This window comes from Anguilla anguilla, chromosome 2, assembly GCF_013347855.1.
Source record: "Anguilla anguilla isolate fAngAng1 chromosome 2, fAngAng1.pri, whole genome shotgun sequence".
Classification (NCBI taxonomy): Eukaryota; Metazoa; Chordata; class Actinopteri; order Anguilliformes; family Anguillidae; genus Anguilla; species Anguilla anguilla.
In genome coordinates this window covers 4,686,048-4,705,263 of record NC_049202.1, presented here as the reverse complement: position 1 = coordinate 4,705,263, position 19,216 = coordinate 4,686,048, and the positions used below count along the sequence as shown (strand labels likewise).

Sequence of the window (19,216 nt, the reverse complement as noted above, 5' to 3'; positions counted from 1 at the left end):
TCCTTCACCCACTCATTCCTTTACCCACTCATTCCTTCACTCTCTTACTTCCTGCAGTCTTGGCTTTCTCATTTAAGGGAAAAGTGTTGCTTCAGAGAAAAGAAAAAAAAAAAAAACAAGAAAAATGTAGACATCGAATCCCCGGAGTGCAAGTCTTGACTGAGACTCGCGCATCTTTTAGAGGTGAGTCATAATTCTGTGTTGCTCAGGGAATTTCGGCAAAACATTGGGGGAGGGTGGGGGGGGTGGTTGTGTGCCCTTTTTTGCAATCCTGGATCTGGGACAAGGCATGGGCGCCTGTGTAAACATTGCCAAATATCCACTGCTTTCTCAATGGGGTTCACGGTTGCCTGTCGGTGTGGTGATGTCATCGGGATGAGTCAGTTCTCCATAATGGGACTACGGACCTCACAGGACTTGATCAGATTAAACGTGCTGTCGCTCAAAGGGAAGAAGATAACGGGAAACGAGTATCGTGTTTTTTTTTCTCGCTACGGCAGAACGCGTTCTTCGTTTTAAGAGGAGGGGAACGGGATGGCACGGCCGACCGCCATTTGCAAAGAAATATCTCCCAAACTCATCCGGGAAATGACGAGGAGAACGGTGGGAAGGTAAACGTTGCTTGGCGCAAGAATCACACAAAGCACAACGGCTCATTTCTGATGTGATTTTTAAAAATTAAATAAAATCAGTTGCCATACTGGAACACAGAATGTCAGTTACACCACCAAGGCAAGATCACAGGTAATCAAGTAGACAAAGTAATTAACTACCCATTACAGCTGATGACAAATGCAATCGTATACTTTTTTTCCCCCCTCCATCAAAAGATATAATCTTCTTCCAAATAGCAGAGAGGAGACATTTTGCCTTGAAATTTTGACTGTTCGTGAAACAACAAACTGCCGCTTTACCGAAGCACACTCAAAGCGAGCGCCTCCGAAAATCCAGACGTCACCATGGAGTGAATGCACTGGGGAAGCAGAATACCCTGCAGGAAAGAAAGAGAGAGAGAGAGAAACGGCATCGGCACCAATCGAGACAAAGACGGGAAACGTTGAGAACAAAGAGGGAAAAAAGTACAGCGTGTGCCGGTGGAAGTGTGTTTACTCACATGAGTGCAAAAACAAATAAAAAATGAGGACAGGTGTTGGTGATTTTATGGCATGGGTTGGGCAGGTTAATCTGTGACTCGGAGCCACCAATTCCAGCACTGCCAATTCCCCAACTCCCTGCTTCCATGGGCAGTGTTGCCTGGGATTTTACCCCCTTCCCCCCCTAGAAAATTCCTTTGGAATTCCCGAAGGAATCTTTTGACTCCTTTAAAAATTTTCAAGACTCTCCCCACATGCTTCTATTTAACATCACCCTTCTACTGTCATCTCCCATACATTTTTTTTTATTTTTTATAAAAATTTGGCACTCAATGTGGGGCTGAGCATGTCCAGTTCCCTCCCCAGTTTGGAACGGGCAGTCTGGCTGCACACCCCACTGCCAATTTTTCGGAGAGTGTAGACATCCACGGTTCTGTAGGAGACATACTTCCCTTATTGCCTAAGAGTGACTCCATATAGTTTCCACATTGGCTCTGTCCCGCTTAACTGGTGAAAGAAATCAACAAATATGTGATTAGAATGTCTTTAACTGAACATTCTAATGCTGCTGTAACAATCACTGCTGGTCATTGAAGACAAACAGTGGAATTCTAGAACGCTGACTTTGAGCATTGAAAAAAAAAAAAAAAAACATTCCAAGAAAGCTTCTCTTCAAAGGGTTAAAGCTGTCCACAGAGTCCAGTGGGGTAAAAGGGCAGCATGATGTAATCTCTTTTCCTTCGAGTCAGGGGACACCAGCTGGCCAAGCGGTAGAGGGCCCATAAAGGTGTCTACAAAGGCACACTCAAAGAAAGTATTGCCCAGAACAACTGTTTCGTTCTGTTTGTTCACTGACAATATTCAGATACAGTACAGATACATACATATATGAACAGTGAGCTCCATGATGTCTGGGACAAAGATATCTTTTTTTTTTTTTTGGTAATCAAACAATTCACAAAGTGGTTAAAGTGCAGTTGTATTGAAATGGTTAAGGATTTTTTTCCCCCAAAAAAAACATTAACTTGTGTTGCCATTGGAATGGATTTACCACTGAGGAATGGTTTCCGCGGATGTTGACACGCCGTTATAAAAGTGGGGGTGAGAGTTGGGGGGGGGGGGGGGGTCAGGGGAACAGCTCAAGTGTAAAATTGCATCTGCATTCTACTGAAAAGCATTCCAAGTCACCTCAGCTTATTCCATGCTAATTTATAAGGGGAGATGTTTTGGAAAGTAAGAGAGTCGGTCCCTTCAGCACCGACTCCCCAACTCACCCCCCCCCCCCCCCCATAACTAGAGAGCTCAGCCAATGAGAGAATGACAGGACACTCAGGAATGTAAAATATGTTTTCTGCAGAACACCCCCCCCTCCCTCCCCACTCCAACCCACCACCCCTTTTACCCCTCCACTCACTCTTGCTGAGGAAAAAAAATAAAGGACAGAAGGAAAATCTGACACTTTTCTCCAGATGTGGAGTAAAAAATGATTTAAAAAACATTTAAGCAGGTACAATGCCCCCCCCCCCCCTCCAGCCTGTCTTCTTTAACTTCTTTAAGGTGTTGGATCACAACTATGCGATTAGAATGTGATTTCAATGTTCTAAACTGAACATTCTAATGTTCATGTAGCAATCACTGCTGGTAATTGAAAGCAGTGGAGTTCTAGAACACCAACTTGGGAAAAAAGAAAAGTTCCAAAAAGCCTACTCTTCGAAGGGGAGGAGACAAAGTGTGTGTGGGTAAGGGGGGGGGGGGGGGGGGGGTTTCTAGAGAACCAAGCGTTACTGTAGTTTTTGCGCCCCGGACTGAGATGTGTTGGTTCAGAGAGAGGCCGTCGCAGGGCAGGGATGGCTGGCGGTCAGCAGAATCGCACTGACCCGAAACTGAACCCTTCCCCCGTCCCGGGACCGAGACCACGCTCAAACGGGATCAGAAAACTGACTTTGCACAAATTCGATTTGGGGGCTGCGGTCGCTGCAGACTTGTTGATAGACAAAGACGGGGTTGGAATGATTCTGGGGAACCCAGATCGCCCGGAGTTAGGAGCTCTGCGTTACTGCTATTCCTAGAGTTCTCCAGTTCCCTGATCACCCCAACAAACAACTTCAAACACAGCAAACAACTGCAACTTTGCACGTCACCAAGAAGGTGCATTTTTGTGTCTTCCCAGTCACATTGCACTGAGATTGACAGTCATATTCTCCGTTTTCCTAGGATGGTCTGGGACTGTCTGTTAAATGATTGTTAAAAAAAAAAAAAAAAAAAACATTTCATACTTATTTTCAGGAAATAGTGTACAGAAGAAAATAATGCACCACAAATACCTTAAATATAAATATATAAATTTCAGGTATTTCATATAGGTAAACGCACTCACATAAACAGTATTTGGGAATCTGGTGCAAACTGAAGATCATGGGGGATTCCATCTTGAATGAAACAGAAATCTTATTGAAACGTGTAGCAGCTCGTTCCGAATTCCCGGAAAACCATTCCCAGAATTCCTCCCTGCTCTGCGCCCCACGTACCTGGCTGAGGTAGGACGGAGCTTTGTGTCTGTTTGTTCAAAGCCAAGAGAGAGCTGCCATGCGACACCTTTTCTGCTTCTGAGGACTTACACACACACACCTGGTGTAACCATACTTTTGGAAATACCTGCTGCATACAGTCCACACTACGTTCCCTTACACAATGAAAATATATTGCTCTATATTTTTGGAAAAAATATATCCTGTACTATGGAATAATGCATCTGAATATAGAGCCATTCCAAATATATTTTATAATACAAGCCAAATAATTGCCATTTTTGCTCTATAATAATTTGTTATATTCAAATATTATATTCAATACTGTACATTCTTCAGTACAAATGACAATATATTGTACATTATTTTATTTCACAAATAACTCAGTGTTCTGCTCTGGTATCACTGGTGCAGTTAGATGGTGAGAATATTATGAGAACATCCTTCCATTGTCACAAAAAAAAAAAAAAAAATCAAGAAAACCAATATGTAGGATTTCCAATAAAATGTAGTTTCATTGCATTAGGGTTGTAGCTGCATCTCTTATTCCCACAATCATTGCTGCAGGTCTCAGGCACAGGCTATCAGCTCGGGGGATGGTGCAATCTAAGTCCCACATCCAGCTCCCCGTGACCTTCAATTTGGGACCTTCTGACCACGCTAAAAATAAGCTATAAATAGCGCCACCACTCCAATACCATTCCAGGCCGTTATCCCCCCCTCACATCTCCGTGTCGTGCCCACGGAAACGCTTCAAATTGCATTTTACGCTCCGGAGTTTTCCATCAGCTCCACGGGTCCGTCCGCAGATCCGTCCCGCTCTCCCCAGCTTCCGAAGGAACGCCGTACCACCGGGAACGCCACGCAGAAATTCGGTCTGTATTTGAGGGTGGGCCGGGGGGTGGGGGGGGGGGGGGGGGGGCCGGGGGGGGGGGGAAAAGAAAATTTTATCCAATTTAAACAAATCAGTTTCAAAATGGGTTACACTCTTTTTTTTTTCGTCTCTTCAGGGCTTGGGCCTAGCCCAAACCCATGTAATTAGATGAAATAATCCAGGCAATAAATAAATGTGACAGGGAGCTGGTAGCACCCGGAGAAAGGAACTCTTCGCCGGCGTGTTTTGGTTGTCAAGCCCGACGTGTGGCAACGCCGTCACGGCTTTTTAAAAGAGACTCCCGATCCCTTTGGTCCGGTCCGGTCCGCCCCCCCCCCCCCAAAACGACGTTTAGCCCGCGCGGCTACGGCGCCTCCTGGCTAGCCTTGATGTCGGGTCCGCTCAGAGTAGCCGTCAGAGCGCTTACACGTGCAACGCATGCTGGCACGGGCAGCCCGCGGGTAACTGTTGAACGAAGTGAAGAAAGAGACTGGCTCACGAGGCTAGCCTGCAGGCACCCATAAAGGTAACGCCCCCCCCCGCCCCCCCCACCCACCCCCCCAAGCAGGGACAGATAAAAGGAGACGTTTTTATGAATGGTTCTTCACAAGAGTTATGCACCTTCTTCCACTGAAGAAGCATGTGCAACACCTGCAAATAAGCATATTATGGTATGCATTGTCAAAACCGATGAAGCAGGCGACTTTTACAATGATATATTTTACAAGTGACTCACCTCATATGTTCATTTGTAGTTATTGACATAAGCAGTCATAAAGGTGCTATGTAGCCCATATGAAAGATCATTAATAGAAAGTGCCAACCTAGGGTGCATGGCAGATGGTATTAAATCAGCAGAGTATTCCCCAATCGTTTGGATTATGACCGTAGTCCATCTTGGATGCCTATAGGGGGATTTGCCAGGAGTATAACAGCATGTGACGGGACTCTGCTGCAGAGGGACGGTCCCTAATTGGGCCGTGACTGATGCCCCGGGGGAGAGGGGTAATTACAGCTGCCCTCAGACTGCCCCGGTGCAGACACATGGCAGATGTTCTCTGGCATGCCCCGGGAGAGAGGGCATCATCACAGTGGGGTGCCTGAGTCAGCGTGTGTGTGTGTGTGTGTGTGAGAGAGAGAGAGAGAGAGAGAGCGAGAGAGTGTGTGTGTGTCTGTGTGAGCGAGAGAGAGAGAGAGGGAGGTGGACCTCAGTGTGAGAGAGAGACAGATAGAGAAAGAGAAGTGGACCTCTGAGTGTGTGTGTGTGTGTGTGTACATGCAAAAAAAAAAAAATTCAGACATGGATACTCACAGATGCAGACACACGCAGGGAGAGGTTTGGGTTAGCACTAGTTAAATGCTCGACCAGCATCGTCTTCAGTCTTCGGTCCAGTGATCAGTGCCCCCTGGTCCTGGTTCTGGCATGATGGGCCCATGGAAGGAGGGGCCACAGGAGCTGCCAGAGGCACCACAGAATCCCAAAAAGCTCCTTCCGTATGCGTGGAGGGGAGCACCGGCCGTGCTTTGAAATAACGCCCTCCTGAGAAACAAAAACTTGCCCAAAGTACACAGAAGGGAAGTTCGCAAAGGGACAGGAGAAACGTGTGGGGGGGAAAGAAAGCTGAGTTTTCATATTCTACAATTACTGACCCCAGGTGTGTGGGGAAAAGGGCAAATTTAATTAAGCCCACCAATGTTTTCATTCTCTCTGTGGAAAAAAAAAAAAAAGTTCTGTGAGGTTGAGTTTATTCTGGATTTGGTTCTCTCTCCATCTTTCTAATAGAGAGAGAAGAGAAAGGAAAAAAAGGGAGAGAAAGACTTTCAGCTCCCAGCGATAATTGTGGACAAAAACTAGGCACAGAGGATGGAAATACTGTTACTTAAAAAAAAATAACTAAGAAGTTCATGAATAAAGTCAAGACAAGTAACAATACTGCTTCATACTTGCATTTATTTGTTATGAGAATTATTCCCCAGCAGGTGAATTCATCAGTACATTTGTGCAGTCAACACTGCCCCTAGTGGGGGGATTTAATAAAGCAACCAACAACCAGACCAGGCCCACAGGGCTACTAAACAGCTAAATTCTGGGCAACTGTACAAAATGCATTGGCATTGTCATCAGCTGCTCTTTAGCTGCAGTAAATCTCCTGTGAATTATAATTCATCATTCAAATATGAATATTGACCATAGTCATGGTTTCACTTTCAAAGAAAGAAAGAATAAAAAAGGGAAGAGAAAAAAAACTGATTTCACAGTAACATCCAAATCAAACACGGAGAGAAGCCAAGGGATCGGACCAATATAAACTCTGCACAGAGGAAGGGAAGAAAAACAGAGAGAGAACACAAGAAAGGAATAAGTCTGAGTTGTGGTCGCCAGACAGTCTGTTCCAGACCCCAGTACCCCCACTGCTGTTGCACGGAGACCGCAGGCAGGCTATAGTTTATCCCCCTCCTCCTGCTCCTGGTGCTGGGTCCCGTCCCCGTTGGGTGCGAGGGGGGCGAACTTCAGCAGGGGCAGGTCCGTGGAGGGGCACTTGTCCTTGGGGTCGCTCCACCCGTCCCGCGGCCTCCTCACCGGCGGGGGGGGCGGGGGCAGCCGGGAGCCGTTGCGAGCGGCCCCCCCGTCGCCGTCTCCGCCTCCGCCGCCGCCGCCGCTGCTGCTGCTGCCGCCGTTTTCGTGACCGTGGCAGGGCACCATGAACGCCCCCCGGTGGTGGCGGCGGTACTGCGCACCCACAATGCACAGCAGCAGGACGACGAAGAAGCCGAGCAGGAAGCAGAGGCCGTACAGGCAGTTCAGAAGCCCGGGGGAGGAGGAGGAGGGGGGCTGCGACTGGGAGGGGCCTGTTCCTATGACAACCAGGAAAGAGGGAGGGCTTTAGAACCACAAACAGCATATGTGAATTTTTTGTAGCCCCCCCCCCCCCACCTCCAATCAGTAGAGGCACAAAACCTCTTAATGTTCAGGCTTGACGAAGTGCTGGACACTGTAATGTGCAGGTGAATCACAAGCCTAGGTGAGCATCGTTTTCTTACGTTCTTATGTCAGTTAATCAGAAAACACTCATTTTTAGACCCTACAGGTTTCTTAAAAAGGGAACCACTAGCATTTAGCTTTATTGTTACAGCTGTATCTCCTGCCATCAGCTGTCAAGACTACAAACGCTCTTAATTCCTGAGCACTTCACAGCATACCCACATTCTCTAGCTCTGGCTGAGACGGCTAGCGTCTGGAAAACTAATTAATCAGGCGTAAAAAAATGTGTAATTAAAACGAAATCACATCCCTGAGGATCTCGGAGACGGCCCGTACCTGCGGGGGCCACGCAGGCCGTACCCCCCGAGCCCAGCCGGGACCTGTCCTCGAACCCCGGGTGGCACCGGCAGGCGTAGGAGCCGAAGCGGTTGATGCACTCCGCGTTGACGTCGCACAGCACCACCTGCGTCCCGCACTCGTTGACGTCTGAGGCGGGCGGGTGGGCGGGGCCAGAGAGCAGGAGGGAGGGGGTTAGGGTTAAGGGGGAGGAGCCTTGTGCTCTTTTCTTCCCGTCAGACTCAGAGGAAGGGTGATGTACAGATAGAGAGAGAGAGAGAGCGAGAGAGAGAGAGAGATAGGAGAGTGGGAGAGAGAGAAAGAGAGAGAGAGACAGAGGGGGGAGAGAGAGGGAGTGAGACAGGGAGAGAGGAAGAGAGAGAGATGGGGGTGGGGAGAGAGAAAGAGAGAGGGAGTGAGAGAGGGAGACAGAGGGGGGAGAGAGAGGGAGTGAGACAGGGAGAGAGGAAGAGAGAGAATGTGAAAGAGACAAAGAGGGGGATAGAGGGAGAAAAGGAGAGAGGAAGAGAGAAAGAAAAACAGGGAGAGTGAGATATGGAGGGAATGAGAGAGGGAGAGAAAGTTGAGGGAAGTGACGGGTTCACCTTCGGAGGAGACCAAAGTGATGGAGGCGGGGTCCTTGCGCCCCCTGGTGTTCACCGCGCGCGTCTGCAGCCGTGGCAGCGCCATGAGCAGGAACCTGTGCACCTGCAGGCTCTCCAGGCCGTCCCCGAACTGCAGCCAGAAGATGTACAGAACCCCCCCACTCAACCTGCAAACACACAGCGGCCGTTCACTCATTTTAACATGGTATTCTTCTGTTTTTAACACGGTACCCTCCTTTAACACACTATGTTCCTGCTACCATCCCATCTACCGACAAAAATCAAAACTGATTTTCATGAGAAATTAAACTCAGGGACTGACAAGAAAAATGTTTAAATGTTGGGTCTTGTGGGGGGCCATTTTGTTGATGTGAGCCAATGGCGCATTAAACTCAACACATTCCCCTGAGATATTATTATTATTATTATATAAAATAAACATTTTTGCAACTCTAAACAATCATGTGTGTTAAGTGCGCTGCTGTTTGTTTCACAACACAGCTCTAGCCAGTATAGAAACCCTTCGGTTCAATCAATTGCTCCAGTTCTGTAGCAGACGGACACCTCTTAATTCGTTTGGAGGATATGCTCTTAGGCACCACGTGAGCTCTCAGCTCGTCCTGGATCTGCAAACACAAACGCAAAGGACAAAATCAGTGACGACGGGGCAGCCGCCGATCTCAGGCCCGAACGCGGCAGGAGCAGCGCCTCACCATGGTCTGCACGGACGACATGACCAGACGCACCAGGTGGTCCCAGTTCTCGTTTCCCTCCAGAGCCAAACGGACTTCCACCGACACTTCAAACAAATTATCTGCCAGGTAAATTCAGAATAAGTCTCTCACCAACAGGGCAAAAAAAATATCAAAATTCCACAAATACTCCTCCAGATTTTATACAAAATATGTGATTTAAGTGGATATTAATTAAACAACGTGCATTCAGCCCCTGAAGGGCAAAGGGACTGAAAGCTGGAACATGCACTGTTTTGAACTTAACTGCCACAACCAACTGAAAAACTACAGAAATGCATTCATTGTGACACATCTATAATTCACCATCTGCAAACAGGTCAGGTGTAATTTCTCCTGATTAATAAGGGAATTCTGATTTTCAGAATTTTAAGTGTCCCTGGGGGGCAGTTGTACTCGGCTGTAAAATACTCTGATGTCATCCTCCATAAAGCACTCAAAAGCCTTGGATGTGGGTTTATGACATACTCAAGTCCTCAGCTTCTGGCTGTGACATTTAAGGGACTAAAAAATGTTCTTATTTTTTTATTAATCTGAGAAATCTTTAAAATTCTCATTTCAGGAGGTGCTTCTGGCTCCAAATGAAGATGCTGTACCCATGAAAAAGATCCTCCAGTGCACCGTCATCTTCATCGTGTTTAAGAACAGGGCTGCTGCCCAACCCTGTTGTAGGAGACCTACCTTCCTGAAGGTTTTCACTTGAATGAGGTGTGCTTTGTCAGGGTTGCAGTGAAAACCTACAGGAAGGTAGATCCCCAGGGACAGGGTTGGGCAGCCCTGCTCTAGCTGTCAAATGAGGTGTGCTTTGTTAAAGTTGGAGTGAAAACCTACAGGATGGCAGATCTCTAAGAATAGGGCTGGGCAGCCCCGATTAAGAAGATGGAAAGACCTGTGAGAAGAGAAAGCTCTCGCCCTCACCTCCGGGTAAAGACGCCAGCGTGCTGGTGTTCCTGAGGTATCGGGCTGAGTCGGCGCTCTCTGTGCAAGGAGAAACGACTCACTCACTCACGGCTCCACCCACAGTGAGGCAGAAGGGAATTCTCCCTCAGTTCAACTAAATAATTTTTTTTTTTTCAGCAGAAAAGACGTTCTGTTCAGTGTGAACTACCGAGTTACAGATCATATCCTGACAGCTCCACTGAAGTCTCAGGGTCAACACATGTCAGATTTTGAGTCCAGAGTTTAACAACATGACAGATCTACTCAACCAACTCTGAACTCGTTGTTACAGCAACAGTAATTTTATCGGTTAACTGTCACCATAAATGTGGGCCATCCAAGTCTTTACTCAATAAGATTCTAAGACGGTTCTTTTTGAAAGCTTGCCAGTCTTGGTCTCATCTACTCTTTCAGGTTTTATGTGAAGTGGATTTATTACCTCTCAGACTGTCCTCCGGCGCTGGAGGGGTCCCCGAAGGTTTGACCGAACCCCCTCGCCTGGAGATTTCGGTCCCCTGCCTTTCGACGGTGCCCGAGGGGGGGTCGCTGTCGCCTGTGACGGCGGGACGTCCCGGGCCCGTGTCCTCGTCCCAGTCCTCTCTCAGCTTCCTCGTGCTCCGGGACCCCGTCTCGGAAGCGTCGTAATCCGGCTCCTCCTCCCAGAGTTCTGAGGACGGGGCGGAGCTCGAGATTTCGGTCGGCGAGCCGGCGACTCGGGGAGGGGGCGGCGTGACGGGCGGGTCAACGGATCCGAGGTCCTCCTCCCCTTCGGCGTCGGCCAGCGCGTCTCTCGACGGCTCGCCCTTTGAGGGACCGTCCGAAACGTCGTCAGAAGAGTCCTCAGAGTCCCGTTTGGGCTGGGTGGCCCCCTCCTTCGTCAGCCCCGAGTCCTCAGAGTCCCGTTTGGGCTGGGTGGCCCCCTCCTTCGTCAGCCCCGAGTCCTCAGAGTCCCGTTTGGGCTGGCTGGCCCCCTCCTTTGTGAGCCCCGAGTCCTCGGCCTCCCCCGCCCGTGGGTCAGACTCTCCGGACTGGGGGGGGGGAGCGTCTGAGCTGGCTCGTTCCGCCGACGTGCTTCTCAAGGGCTGCTCTGGCGAAGGGGATTTGGAAACGCTACCTCCCTTCAGCGATGTAGGGTCCGCTGAATTGCGAAGAGCTGGATCATCGTCCATCTGCGGCTGCTCCGTCGCCGGTTTCTCCTCCTCTTCGCCTACCGTAAACACCGTTTCCTCCATTTCCACACCCCAGTTCATGTTATTTGCCCGCGTGGGGGAGGGGGAGGGGGAGGATGAGGGCGGAGGGGGCGGAGGCGCGTCGTGGGGCAGCCCGAACGCTTGGTACCGGGCGCGGAAGCCGCGGTAGGCGGGCTCCTGGCTGCCGTTGATGAGAAGCACCACGTGCAGCGTGCTGGAGTCGGACGTGTACACGGCGCTCCGCCAGCACTGCCGCAGGGTGCGGTGCCTGCCGGAGCCCGGCGACTCGTCCAGGTGGATCTCGCCCCGCTTCAGGTGGCACGAGTCGGCCGGCGTGTAGTCGTCCAGGTGCAGGCGAATGCGTCTCCCCGGCGGCGCCGCGATGGTCCAGTTGCACCACAGCGGCGGGTTGGAGCACAGGAAGTCCGGGGAGAAGAATTCGCCGCTCTCCCCGCGAAGCACCTGGTGACAGCTCCGCAGACCGAAATAGCGGGAGCTCACTTTTTTCTCCGGAGCGCGCGCTGAGGGGTGTGCGCAAAAAATATAAAGGAGATACGGATGAAGATGAGCAGGAGAAGAGATCGGCGCTGCACTGAAAAACGCCACCACTGTTTTCCAAGGAGCACGTGTGCCCCAAAGCTGAAAATAACTTAGGAGCACACTAGTGCATCCCAGTCAGTAGATGTACTCCTAAATTATGTTTCCTGTTAGCACATCAGTTTTCACGAAAGACGGAGCACTGTGGAGCCCTGGCTTCAATTTGGTACGTTAATTCAGTTCATTAAAACCCAATTATTGGCGTCCTGTATAAGTGACGAACACGTTATCTATCAGATTTATTTATTCTCCTTTTTGGAAAGGGGATTTTCACTAAGTTTCCCAACAAACAAACAAATCAGATCGATTTATTAGCCATACAACCAGCAAATCATTCTATCATTCGGATAAGTACTTCTAAACAAGACAAACAGTAGCCTATACCCAAGCCAAGGGCCCCGCGGAATAATTCCATTTAGCATCCCTTCTCAACAGCAGTATTAGTATAGAAGGCTCCAAATCTGAAAACAGCAGCGACAACATTTTAGGCACTGGATGGCATTCTTACCTGGCGAATTGGTTTCGGCATCCATTGCTTTTACCTGGTGCGCGTAAAAACAAACGCAATTAAGTAGGTAATATCTACTGTTTGGCAAATAACGACATGCAAGAAATGAAAAGCACCGTGGATACTGAACGTATGCTTCTTTTTCATAAACTTCATTGCATTATTTGGAAATTGGGCTACTTACCGGTATTTCAGAATTGGCTGTGAATATACTGCTTAATATTACAAACGTAGATACAATGGCGAACAGGAAATCTTTTTGTGACATTTTTTTAATTGAATATTATTATATTATTTAGTCGTCAGCTACAGAAAACTCCAAACTATAATCCGTATAGTTCAACTCTGCAAGCAGAAGCTTCTCTTCGCTCATAAACTCAATTAAAGACAGGTGAAACGCCTCGCAACATTGACGTGATTGGCTAATCATCACGAGCAGGCAAACTTCTATATTCTTTTTACTTGCATTACCGTCACTGTCCACCGGGTGTCGACAAAAGACAACTAAAGAACACACAATGCCCGAAGAAGCCTATGTGTTACAAGAGCCTACGGCGCGGTACAGCAGTAATTCAAACATAATCGTTTTCAACCGCAACACCTTATTACTATGAACACGTGCTACAGCAGGTCACAAAGAGCTTGTGTGTAACTGCCATTTCCACAGGAAAGATGTTTAAGATGCCTCTGCAGACCCAGTCACAATGGGCATTCAAGTCTGTCAATTCCATCCAATTAGACATTCATTCTAGAAGTCAAATGTGGAGATTTCAGGCTGCAGGGTTATAGTATGCTAGTAATGGTCATTCCTAAGTACTTGAATGGCAGCACAAACATAGCTGGAAGACATTTGTAAGCTTCTGGCTGGTTTGCGTTGCATTTTCCTTACAGAAGCTCTCAGTTCATTTGCAATTTTGGGGAAAATAATTCACATATATGGCCCAGTGCAATAAAAGCATGAGTTTTCATTTCTCAGATGAGAAAGCAGATCCTGTAAATGCATCCACATTTTTTTGGGATACCGTTTAAAGGGATAAATACACATTTTTCATTGAGAGGAATGATGCTATCATCATATTGTCAATGGCAAAGACATCGCCTTGACTTGCGCCAAATTGTACCATTGGATGAATTATTAGTCGTTCACACTTGCATGGGGTCCAGTGATACACAGGGCTAGTGCCCAGATTTGATGATTACATTGTGTATGCAAGTGATTATTTCACACTTTATCTTTATAAATTGAACTGCACTCTTGTTCTGCGGTTAAAAACAATTATCACTGGGATGATACTAATATGCTACCAACACACTACACCAGCATACCATATTTACAACCTTATGTAATGTGCTTTTCTACCTTAAGTCCTTTATGAGCCAGAATATTTGAAACTCAAACTAAGAAGTGGACCGCTTATTTGCTACTGATTTTGCTCAGGTTAACACAACCGCACAGACAATGCGTTTACACAGAAGGGACATCAAGTAATCAAGTGAATACAGAAACAATAAGACATATTTTATTGACAATCCAACCATCCAGCTTTACAGCAATGCCAAGCCTGAGAAGGTTTAGAGCAGCCATCGCAAATGCAGTGAGTATTCAGACACGTACGGGCATTTAAAACTAAATTAGCTAGATTGTTAAACCTCAAGCTTAAACCTCTACACCACAGAACTGCACAGAGTGTGGAACCACTACTCCTATTCTATGAGACTGGGAACAGCCGTTCCATTTGCACTGGAGTTCTGTGGTTAAGGGGTTTAAAACCTAAGATTTAAGGATTTGGTTGCAATTGACGGATGACATGCATAGTCAAAAGGGACCTCACAAACTGGCAGCCATTTTGGGGGGCAAAGGGTAGTGTAGAAAAGATTTAATGCCCAGGACATTTCAGTATTTCAGCTGGCCTGCCACTGACCAGCTACTGCAGAGCTTTTTGCAAAATTCGAGAACCACCCCCCCCCCCCCTTACTTTACGTAAAACAGAAATACCAGCTTGACATCGATAATTCAAGATCACCATGGGATGGTAGTTTGATCCCTTCAGGAATTTCACTCTAAAGGTGCAAGAACTAATAGTGCACGAACACACATGAAACATTAAACACCCACAAAAAGAAGGTCGCCACAAAATAAAATTTTTTTAAAAAAAACACCAGAGGGCCCTGCTCTTGTGTGGACATTACCCACAATGCAGCACTACTAAAATGGTGCTTAGGTGGAACCAAAAAGAAAAAAAGAAAAACGTACATAACTCAGCTCTCAAGACATGGAGGAATTACACACACAATTAAAGCCGCTGAGCTGGAAATGAAAGCCTCCTCCCTCTCGCAGGCCAATGAAAAGACACCACCGATAAGAGGTTTTACCCCCTACCTGCCAGCCTTCCCATCCATCACCGAATAAAACACAAAAACCGAACCCTCGAAATCCACACAGCCAGCGACACGCATTGTCTTAAGCGCACGGATCGCACGTGAACGTTTACACGCTAAGGTCTGCCGAAGCGTTACGCAAGTTTCCGCTGACCCCCACAAAGAAAGACAATTTGCTTTAGGAAGTGTTTTTATTTTTTTTCCGACTCAACATAGAAGGCACATTTCATATGACACTGCAGCATCTTGACCTCCATTTCACCTTCAAGGAGTAATTTGTTGACATATCAATGATCTAAATTATATGTACGTGCAGTTAGAGGAGATGCTAACGTTCAAATCTGGTATACAAGTGATTCTATACAACATTTCCACAGTGTGTCCCAAACTATTAGAAAAGCTAATCTATCAACACCCGTGATGTCATTTGTTTTTAAATGCAATAATTAAGATTAAAAGAATGACCAATAAAACAAAATTAACCTCGGGTCAAATTCACATCCATTTGCAACAACACCACAGGTAGTTTTTCATTTATAGATCAAGACAGAATTTGTGGTTTGTAGAGCATGGTGTTTTTTTCTTTCTTACATACACAAACCACGAAAATGGATGCGAAGATCTCGTACACTACCAAAACAAAAGGCCACAGAAAAGCAGAAGTCTTGCAGAAGTTTGCGCAATGCTCAGGAACCTGTGGACCAGCTGTTTACTCACATTTCAAAAGGAAGGACATGACAGCACGAAACACATTTCAACGTGAGGTTTTCCTCTTCAACCCTTACGAAGAGTAGGTTTTTCCCCAGAATGTTCAAAATTCATAAGTCAGTGTTCTGGAACTCCATTACTTTCAGTTTCCAGTAGCACTGTAGCACTGGATTCCATTGGTTAGAGTGTTAAGTTATGAAAATTCTAATCGCAATACTTGTGATCTTTACACCTCAAAGGGTTAATGGAGAATCACCCTTTGCTGCATTTCAATGCACGTAAACATTTGTTCAACCTCAGGCTTCACCTTTGCAGAGCGGTGAAATTCCACCGCCTCTCGGTTCCGGAATCCGAAACACGACTCAGTCGGACAGGTCAATTACACAACCCCCCCCCCCCCCCCCCCCCCCCACCTCCAAATCTACAGCCTCATTAGAAAATGATTGACAGGTCCGTAGAATCTCCACCGCTACACTCCACCGGTCCGCTTGCGAAACAGGAGTAAGGGACAGTAGCTCAAGTTTAGACACATAAACACACTCGCTATGTTAATGAATGCCCACAAACGGTGCGCAAAAATGCTCTTTCACAATTTCTCATCCGGTATACGGTAACTGGGTTTAGCCATTTCCTCCAGCTGTGACAAGTTTTGCCCAAAGTCCGGGTGTTTTTGAGCCACGGGCCAAAGCTTCCTGTACGGTTTAGATTTTTACAAGCTTCGAGCAAAATGACAAAGGCAGTCAAAAATACATTGGGCCGCAAGATGCATTGGCTAATGGTCTTACTAAAATATTTTAGAAAAGGTAGGATTATTTTCAATTATTATTTTAATTTAATGTATGATCCTCTCACACGACTGCAGTCGTTTCTTCTGATTGTCTCGTTTTCAGCCAAAAGCACAGACATAAAAATCTGATAAATCAGGTTCATCTTGCTCACGCTTCCTAGGTGACAAGAGGTGTGGAGGTTTAACTGGATGTGACACCAACAGGGTTCCTTTAGTTTAGATAGCTAGCATTAGTGGTAAAAAAAAAAAAAAGAAACGAATAGAGCAGAACAACTGTTGGAAACTCAGGCAATTGACGGCTATGAAAGTTCATCGACTTCTTTATATGAAACTATCATTTTAGGTGGCAGTTGAGCTGTGGTTTGGAGCATCAAACTTTGGGCTGCAGATTAATTCGGTTTGAACCGCTTGCGACCTGGTTTTGCAGTTTAACCCTCCTATTATGTTTGGGGTCAATTTGACCCCATTCAATGTTTACTGTCTCTAAAAATATGGTTACCATATTTTTTTTCAGCTAGATATTTCATGACTTTTCCTAACTTCATGGGGAAAACATGGAAAACATGAAATTAACTGAAAAATCATTTTCAATGTCCTGTACACATGTTGTATGCATCGGTGTTGTTGGGGTCATTTTGACCCAAAAATCTATTGTTATATAAAACCATCATTTTGATCTTGTTTTTGTTGTGTTGGCTGAGGGCACTTTCACATTAATTTGTGTGTGTGTATGTGTGAGAGAGAGAGAGAAAGAAAGAGAGAGAGAGACAGAGAGAGAGAGTGTGTGTGCGTGTGTGTGAGGAGAAAACAGTTCCCACGAGATTTCTGATCATTCTCGCAACATGGGGACGGGGGCAAACTTATAATAAAGGCTGCACACACAGCCCTCTAAACCATTTCTTTTTGCATTTGTGCCTCAACTAAAGATTTTGAAAATGACCACCAGACATGGTTGTATGTTTTCTGCCACTGAGGTTCTGTCACAGATCTTGGAGGGTGAAAGTGATTTAGATGAGGATATGTCTGAGACTGAGGATAATGTTGAGGAGGACCCTGACTATGTGGCATCTTCCTCTGATGATATGAATGAAGCCTTTGAGATACCACATTCTGACCCTCCTTTTGTTTCTCAACAACCAGTAAACCGTCCTGTCATCTCTCAACCGCCAAAAGACCCTCCTGTCATCTCTCAACCCCCAAAAACCCCCATCATCTCTCAACCACCAAGAACTGACATGTTCACTTCCAAAAATGGGGAACTACTATGGTCCGGATCCCCAGTTGAAAGACAGTTCAAAAACATTTGAAATGTTTGACATTTTTAATATTTTTTCCTGGGGTCAAATTGACCCCGAACATTATCACTATGCTTGATAATAAAAGGTGTGTTTCTTTCCAAATGTTATTTTTCTTTTTTTAATGAGCACTTAATACCAACATAAAGCCCTGCAAACACCAAAACATACTTTGTTTTCCATTTTAGGTCAATGAATGAGATTGTACAGTCATTTGCATATTTCGCAATAGTCATATAAAATCAATACTTGATCTATAAGAGGAAGATGGGGGAGTCATGTTTTATTTACTGGGCTATTAAGATGGTCAGTAGAAAGGCCTAAAGTAGCTGAGAAAGAAACTTGGGTTGTAACACTTTCAGTTACAATTATTTTCTGCAGGTTTATATTGCTGGGGTCAAATTGACCCCAAACATAAAAGCTGTTAGTTAATTTGAACATAATAGGAGGGTTAAGACGATCTCTTCCTGCCCTCCGTCCTCACTGCTTGCTGATAAATAATAGTGGGGAAAAAAAGAAAAAAAAACCTTCGCCCTCTTCCCAAAAGAGACGTCCACCAGCATCAGATGAAGGCGACACTGCAAATGAGTTTTAATTTACTTCCATGGAGGAGGAAGGGATAAACTCTAACTCTTAATAAGATGGATTCCACGCAGAGGCTTATGTTAGAATGTGGTTACTCAGCACAAAAGTGTCCGGAGACTCATTTTGGGATGAAAAATCTCAGCGTGAGAATTTTTTTATAAACAAAAACCCCTAAACTTGTTAAACAAAATATTTTCCTTAGCAACGATGGGTTCCCAGATAGCAGCGCGCTTGGTGACACATGCACGACCTCCACCTCAGATTTCAGCAATTGTCTGAGGGCAGACACGCAAAATATGAAGTTATCGAAAAATCCATTAAAGCCCAAAAAAAAAAGCAAATGCACTGCTGTCGTTCCCCCCTGCCCGGAACCCTCACCCGCCCCCCCCCAGCTAATAAGATGTTTCTTGATGCATACTGTGCAAGAATGAAATCCAGTTGCCACAGGCACAGCTCTTAAGCAACCTGGCTAATACAGATTTAATTTAATTCCATGGCTGAGCTTCAGGACACAGAGTAATACTGTTCTAGTTCACTCTAGAAAGAGGACACAGCAAGCAAAACTAGCATTTTTAAAATGGTCCTTGACAAGTTGAATCAAACTCTTTCCAGTCAAAACTCGTATTAAAAGTTTACAGCAGCAAGTTGACAATGGTTCCGTACTTTCATTTATTTAATATTAAAAATTAAACAATAAGAAAACACCAACAACAAAAAAGTCAATGGTCTTCTTGAAATTTTCCCCATTAAAAAAACAAAAAACAAAAACAAAACAAAAACAATATTTTCCTTAAAAAAGGAACAGACCATAACTAATACAGAGATGCTTCCTTTCTAGATGAACTCCACAACAATTTTTTGGACTGGTTTGGACTTCCTTGCACTACATACAGGCATTACAAACCACAGACCCACGTTAGCGCACACCTGGAGCAGGTAAGCTCGCTACACGTTTGCCACAATTCTCAGTGAAATTCACAGACGTGCACAAAAATTGAAATGGTACTTTTAAACCGCCACCCCACCTCCTCCCCCTCACCCCACACCTTTCCCCGC

General features: G+C 46.0%; 1 protein-coding gene across 2 annotated transcripts; it reads right to left on the bottom strand.

The window, feature by feature from the left end:
- Nucleotides 1-6,427: 6,427 nt before the first annotated feature.
- On the bottom strand, nt 6,428-12,811 carry zgc:66455 (uncharacterized protein LOC393502 homolog). Of its 2 annotated transcripts, XM_035403212.1 has the most exons (10): nt 12,591-12,811; nt 12,407-12,440; nt 11,104-11,822; nt 10,551-11,052; nt 10,091-10,150; nt 9,134-9,234; nt 8,985-9,046; nt 8,421-8,587; nt 7,816-7,965; nt 6,428-7,352 (listed from the first exon to the last, which is right to left on the bottom strand). In XM_035403212.1, exons 1-10 carry the CDS (start codon nt 12,672-12,674, stop codon nt 6,937-6,939), a joined length of 2,295 nt encoding a protein of 764 aa, XP_035259103.1. In that variant the 5' UTR covers nt 12,675-12,811; the 3' UTR covers nt 6,428-6,936. The 2 variants fall into 2 exon arrangements, with proteins under 2 accessions (XP_035259103.1, XP_035259102.1); XM_035403211.1 differs by having other exon boundaries at nt 10,551-11,822.
- Between the last annotated feature and the right edge of the window lie 6,405 nt (nt 12,812-19,216).

What these genes read in the sequence shown, in the direction of transcription:
- zgc:66455 (XM_035403211.1), bottom strand. Translation starts at nt 12,674, where the DNA reads ATGTCACAAAAAGATTTCCTGTTCGCCATTGTATCTACGTTTGTAATA. An exon ending in GCTGGCGTCTTTACCCGGAG is followed by an intron (nt 9,235 to 10,090) that starts GTGAGGGCGAGA and finishes TTTACCTGGCAG; the next exon opens with ATAATTTGTTTGAAGTGTCG. An exon ending in TCCTCCAAACGAATTAAGAG is followed by an intron (nt 8,588 to 8,984) that starts GTGTCCGTCTGC and finishes GTGTGTTTGCAG; the next exon opens with GTTGAGTGGGGGGGTTCTGT.